The 6,171-nt window shown below is 41.4% G+C and overlaps 1 protein-coding gene across 1 annotated transcript; it reads right to left on the bottom strand.

The window, feature by feature from the left end:
* Positions 1-3,388: 3,388 nt before the first annotated feature.
* LOC130865288 (adenylosuccinate lyase) lies at positions 3,389-5,379 on the bottom strand. The gene has a single exon (XM_057756256.1). The coding sequence runs from the start codon at positions 5,368-5,370 to the stop codon at positions 3,916-3,918; it is 1,455 nt and encodes a 484-aa protein (XP_057612239.1). The 5' UTR covers positions 5,371-5,379; the 3' UTR covers positions 3,389-3,915.
* Between the last annotated feature and the right edge of the window lie 792 nt (positions 5,380-6,171).

Genomic DNA, 6,171 nt, shown 5'->3' with positions numbered 1-6,171 from the left:
ATCTTCGGCCTTCAAGCCCATAGTATCCAGCACACTTTTCTATTAAGCAGGAAATATCAAAGACAGTTCATTCACTTTCTTCTGTGTCCTACAGAATGTCTTGCAGACTCTTTCATTAATCAGGAATGTTGAAGGATCATCTCACCTTTAGGCAAGTTCGGCAGTCCTCTCTCTGCGGGTTCTTTGTGTCCAGTTTATGCATCCATCCAGGCAAGAGCAGTTTCTTGCCCAAATGGCTAACCAACTCTAAAGGAGCCTCTTCAATGCCCATCTTCCTCTTGAAGTAGATTGGTGCTGCCAGGAGTAGATGTGTCTCATTCTCATGAAAAGCCCTAAGTTATTAAAACATTTTAAATGCCATATTCTGTAGTCTTTGAAAGATATGAAGAATGCCTATCTACCTGAAATATCTTTCTATATCTAGAAAATCTAACTAACATGACTATAAGCTTGAATATTATTGATGATTATCTATTAATAACTTATATTTCCTAATTATACATATTTTTAAATGAACTACATTATCACAATACCTTAATCAAGAGCAGAAATATACATATATATAATAAAATTCACCTTAGACTTGTATCAATTAATCAAGATTTACACCAATGCAAATTATTCATATCTATATCATATCTACCTTTAAATATAAAAGAATATTTATAAACAATATTTGGAAATATGGGTGTAGTTTTTTCCTCCAAACTGCTTTGTGCATAAGGGGGTGCTGCTAATCAAGTCTTTCATAGTATATCCTGTATGCTAAGTTTATCTCAGTCAGCAGTTGAACAAAGTAAGTTTTTGAGTGTGTTCATAGCAAGCTTTCAGGAGGGCGTGGTCTATCATACCATATTGGTCTAGAAGCAATCCACAGGGTCTCTTCTGTGAAAACAAAAGAACTTCTTTTCCAAAGCATCATATCCTTAGACCCAAATTCTGAAGTTAAGATGCCTTTATAATATACATCCTGGTTTACCTTAGCAGCCCACACAATGAGATGTACCTCTGTACTAAGCTCCTCTACAGTAAAAAAAAATTCAAAGAAATCACAAGAATATATAGAATCCAGACTCTCTGTAAATTTTCCATTTTTACATGGCTTATTTTTCTTTTTTTTAAATCTATGAATATCTGTACTCTGTCTCTTTAAATACTTTACCCTTTTATTAAAGCATTAACTTTATTTTATGACTTTCTATAGTCTTTTTCTTCTCTCTCCCAAGCCTACGACTTTATCTAACACTGTGACCCATTTAGAGGTCTTTTATGTCTGAATGTGTCCTATTGCCTTCTCTTTAATTGTCTACTGTCTTGAAGAGCATTTAAAATGTTAAGCAGCTTGGTTGCAGCTGCTCTGGATGTTGGCTCCACCTCTCTTCAATTTCAAAATGGTGGACGTACCATTTCTGCTAGCTTTGGAACTGCCACGGAGTCACCAGAGTCAGACATGTTGAATCTTTCCTGGTAAGCCATGACCTCATGGTAAAAGAAATGGGTTAGATCAAGATGTGAGAGTTGGCCAAGAAGAGGCTTGATATAATGGGCCAGGCAGTAATTTAATTAATACAATTTCTGTCTGGTTATTTTGGGTATAAGCTAGCCAGGCGGCAGAATGGAACAAGGGGCCTGCACTTCTCCTCCTACAGTCATGTAGATTAGATCTATATGTATGTCTCTCTTAGGGTCCTCATTGTTGTCTAGGTTCACTGGGATTGTGAGTTTTAGGCTGGTTTTCTTTGCTTTATGTTTAAAAATGACTTATGAGTGAGTGCATATTATGTTTGTCTTTCTGAGTCTGGGTTACCTCCATAAAAATGATGTTTCCTGATCAATCCATTAGCCTGCAAATTTCAAGATGTTGTTACTTTTTTCTGCTATGCAGTATTCCATTTTGTAAATGTATCACATTTTCCTTATCCATTCTTTGGTTGAGGGGCATTTAGGTTGTTTCCAGGTTCTGCTATGACAAGCAATGCTGCTATGAACACACATTGAACACATGTCCTTTTGGTGCAATTGAGCATCCTTTGAATATATACCCCAAGTGGTATTACTGCATCTTCAAGAATGTTCTTTTCTAATTTTCTAAGAAAATGACATCCAAAGGGGCTGTACTAGCTTATGCTCCCACCAGCAATGCAGGAGTGTTCCCTTTACCCCACAATATCTCCAGCATAAGTTGTCATCAGTATTTTTGAACTTGGCCATTCTCATAGGTGTTAGATAGAATTTCAGTGTTATTTTGATTTGCATTTATCTGATGACTAAGGATGTTGAGCATTTCCTTGTCTTTCATCATTTTAGATTCCTCTGATGAGAATTCTTTATTTAGGTCTGTACCCCATATTTATTGGATTATTTGTTCTTTTGATGGCCAATTTCTTGAGTTCTAGTATATTTTGAAGATCAGACCTCTGTCTGATGTGGGGTTGGTGAAGATCTTTTCCTAGTCTGTAGGCTGTCCTTTTGTCTTGTTGAATGTGTCCTTTGCTTTACTTAACTTTTTATTTTCAGGAGATCCCGTTTATTAATTATTTCTCTCAATGTCTGTGCTAGTAAGGTCATTTATAGGAAATGGTCTCCTGTGCCAGAGCGTTCAAGTATACTTCCCTCTTTCTCTTCTATGACGTTCAGTGTGACTGGATTTCTGTTGAGGTATTTGATCCAATTTGACTTCAGTTTTGTGCATGGTGGTAGATATGGATCAATTTTATTCTTCTACATGTTGATATCCAGTTATGTCAGCATCATTTCTTAAATATGTTTTCTTTATTCCATTTGACTTATTTTTTTTTTTTTGCTTCTTTGTTCAAAATCAGGTTTTCGAAGGTGAATGGTTTAATATCCGGGGCTTTGAATTGGATCCATTGTACCTCCTGTCGTTTTTATGCCAATACCAGGCTGTTTTCAATACTGAAGCTCTATAGTAGAGTTTCAAGTCTCTACAATGTGGGATTGTGATGCCTCCAGAAGTTTTTTTATTGTACAGAATTGTTTTGGCTATCCTGAGTTTTTTGCTTATCCTTATCAAGTTGAGTACCATTATTCGAGGTCTGTGAAAAATTTTGGTGGAATTTTGATGGCCATTGCATTGAATCTGTAGATTGCTTTGGGTCAGATTGCCATTTTTACTATGTTAATTCTAGCTACACAAGAGCATGGGAGATCTTTCCACTTTCTGGTATCTTCCTCAATTTCTTTCTTCAAAGATTTAAAGTTCTTGTCATACAAGTCTTCCACTTGTTTGGTTAGGGTTACTCCAAGATATTTTATACTATTTGTAGCTATTGTAAAGGGTGATGTTTCTCTGATATCTTTCTCAACCCATTTATCATATGTGTACAGGAGGGCTACTGATTTAAGTTAATCTTTTTTTTTGCCATGACACAATCCATTTATTCATTAGCATCTCCCTGATAAGCCAGCCTCTCCAAACAATGAAGTAGGCACAACCCGAGCTGAAGGACCTAACAGCACCCATTCTTTCCTGCTCTTTAGCTACAAACTTCATGACTTAATCTCAGCAAAAAGAACTGAAATCGAGGTATCTGATAATTCTGAACCACTGGATCCAGGTGATTTTTCGATTTAAACCCATTTTCACAGGGACCAGGAATTTCTTGCTCCTTTACAATCCACTGAAAACTTGAAATGAACTACAGAAGAACAGTGTATAGCTAAGTGTGCCCGCACAGGACTCAGGACACTACACCAGACATTTGACTAGCTCTGTAGACCAAACTGGCTTTGAACTCAGAGATCCACCTATTTCTGCTTCCTGAGTGCAGGGATTAAAGGCGTGCGCCACCACTGTCCTGCTCCCAATGTACATTCTTGAGGAGGAGGAGGCACTTTAGAATTAAATTTCTCCACAATACAATTAGCAAAGTCTCAATGATCTTTCCATGTCTTCTACAGACTTAGCTCTGCTTTCACCTCCATCACACTCCCATAGGGTTTCAGCAAGGGATGCACCTCCTCTTCTAGAAATCTGTGGACCTGCTGGGGTGCTCGGCCAGTGAAAGAAGAGGGGTCCAACAGATGCTCCAATTGGGAGTGGATGGGGCTGAAGTAGGCATCTGCCCGAATGCGCTCTATGAGGTCATTGTCGCCCCCTTCCTGCTTAACCACGGCAGCTGCCTGCTGGGAGAGCACTCTGATCTTCTCGTGGCAGTCCTGTCGGCTGCCCCCAGCTTTGACCATTGCCATGATGATGTTCTCTGTGGCCATGAAAGGCAGCTCCTGCCGAATGCGCCGTTCAATTACTTTGGGGTACACCACCAGTCCTTCAGAAATGTTCTGCAGGGTATTTAACACAGTATCTGCAGTGAGAAACGCTTCCGCCAAACAGAGCCGTCTGTTGGCACTGTCATCCAGTGTGCGCTCAAACCACTGCACAGAAGCTGTCTGTAGTGGGTCCATAACAAGGGCCATTAGGTGACGGGCCAGGCTGCAGCAGCGTTCGGAGCGCATGGGGTTCCGCTTGTATGGCATTGCACTTGAGCCAATCTGCTGCTTCTCAAAGGGCTCCTCCATCTCCTTCAGGTTCGCCAGGAGACGTATGTCAGTGCAAATCTTGTGCACTGATGCCCCTAAGCTGGCCAGCACAGACAGCACTTCAATGTCCACTTTTCGTGTATAGGTCTGTCCTGTGATGATGAAAGCTCTCTTAAACCCTGCCTTCTCTGTCACCATCTTATCCAGCTGCTCCACCTTCTGGTGGTCCCCCTCGAAGAGCTGCAGGAAGCTGGCCTGGGTGCCGGTAGTGCCCTTCACTCCCCGAAAGCGGAGCTCATCACGGACACGCTTCAAGTTCTGGAGGTCCACGCAGAGATCTTGGATCCAAAGGCAGCAGCGTTTCCCAACCGTGGTCAGCTGAGCAGGCTGAAAATGTGTGAAACCCAAGGTGGGCAGAGCAGCATGTTCCTCAGCAAAATCAGCAAGCCTCGAGATCACTCTAGCAAGCTTTGGCAAAAGCAGGTCAAATGCATTTCTCAGAATAATGAGGTCTGTATTGTCTCCGACGTAACAGGAGGTGGCACCAAGGTGAATGATGCCGGCAGCTTTTGGACAGCAGTGGCCGAATGTGTGCACGTGAGCCATCACGTCGTGCCGCAGGCGCTTCTCTTCCTCAGCTGCCATCTGGAAGTCAATGTTGCTCAGGTTTGACTTCATCTCCTGGATCTGGTCATCTGTGATAGGCAAACCCAGGGTCTGCTCAGCCTCCGCCAGCCATAGCCATAGCTGCCGCCACGTCTGGAACTTGTACCTGTCGCTGAACAAGAAGCACATCTCGTGGCTGGCATAGCGGGACGCCAACGGAGAACGGTAGCTTTCAGGACCGCCAGGGTCTCCGCCAGCAGCCATTTTCAGCACGCGACCGCGGCAGCGGCAGACCTTAAGTTAATCTTGTATTCAGTATTGTTACTGAAAATGTTTGTGAGTTGGAGAAGTTCTTGGTCAAATTTTTGGGGTTGCTTATGTAAACTATTATATCATCAGCAGACAGTGAGAGTTTTACTTTTCTTTTCTGATTTGTTTCCCCTTTATCACCTTTTGGTGTCTTATTCCTATAGCTAGGACTATATTGAATATATATGGAGAGAGTGGACAACTTTGTCTTATTTCTGATTTCAGTGGGATCGCTGGGATTTTTTCTCCATTTGTCTTGATGTTGGCGATGGCTTGCTGTATATTTCTTTTATCATATATAGGTATATTCCTTTGGAGACAGAGCTGGTCAGATGGTTCACTCAGCATTGTGGATTGAGAAATCCCAGCACACTGCCCAGACTAAAGAGGACAACGACATATTCTCCATGGGTCACCAGGCATTCAAATATATTCATTTAACCAGGAGCAAGAAACTAAGAAACAAAACAAAGCAGACCTGTGCCCTGTCATAGCTTGATAAACGGAAAATCAATTTAGTCTCTATAACCCTCCAGTATCCTGAACTGCAGGAGGACTTGCCACATACTTTCTTGTCCTATGGAGTTTATTATCTGGCATTCAAAATGAAGCCTTTGATGAATTTTCAAAACAGTCATGTTAGTTGGTTTGTCATTTTATTAATGTGGCTGGATTTCACAAGTGAGCAGACCAAGGCCAGTAAGGACAGCAGTGGTCATTGAACCCAGGACTTGCTACATGCTAGTCAGTCACTCT

This window comes from Chionomys nivalis, chromosome 23 (genome assembly GCF_950005125.1).
Source record: "Chionomys nivalis chromosome 23, mChiNiv1.1, whole genome shotgun sequence".
NCBI classification, from domain to species: domain Eukaryota; kingdom Metazoa; phylum Chordata; class Mammalia; order Rodentia; family Cricetidae; genus Chionomys; species Chionomys nivalis.
Note: the sequence above shows the minus strand (reverse complement) of the source record. Positions and strands in the feature narration are given on the sequence as shown.

Excerpts from the sequence above, each read along its gene's own strand:
- LOC130865288 (XM_057756256.1), bottom strand. The coding sequence starts at position 5,370 with ATGGCTGCTGGCGGAGACCCTGGCGGTCCTGAAAGCTACCGTTCTCCG.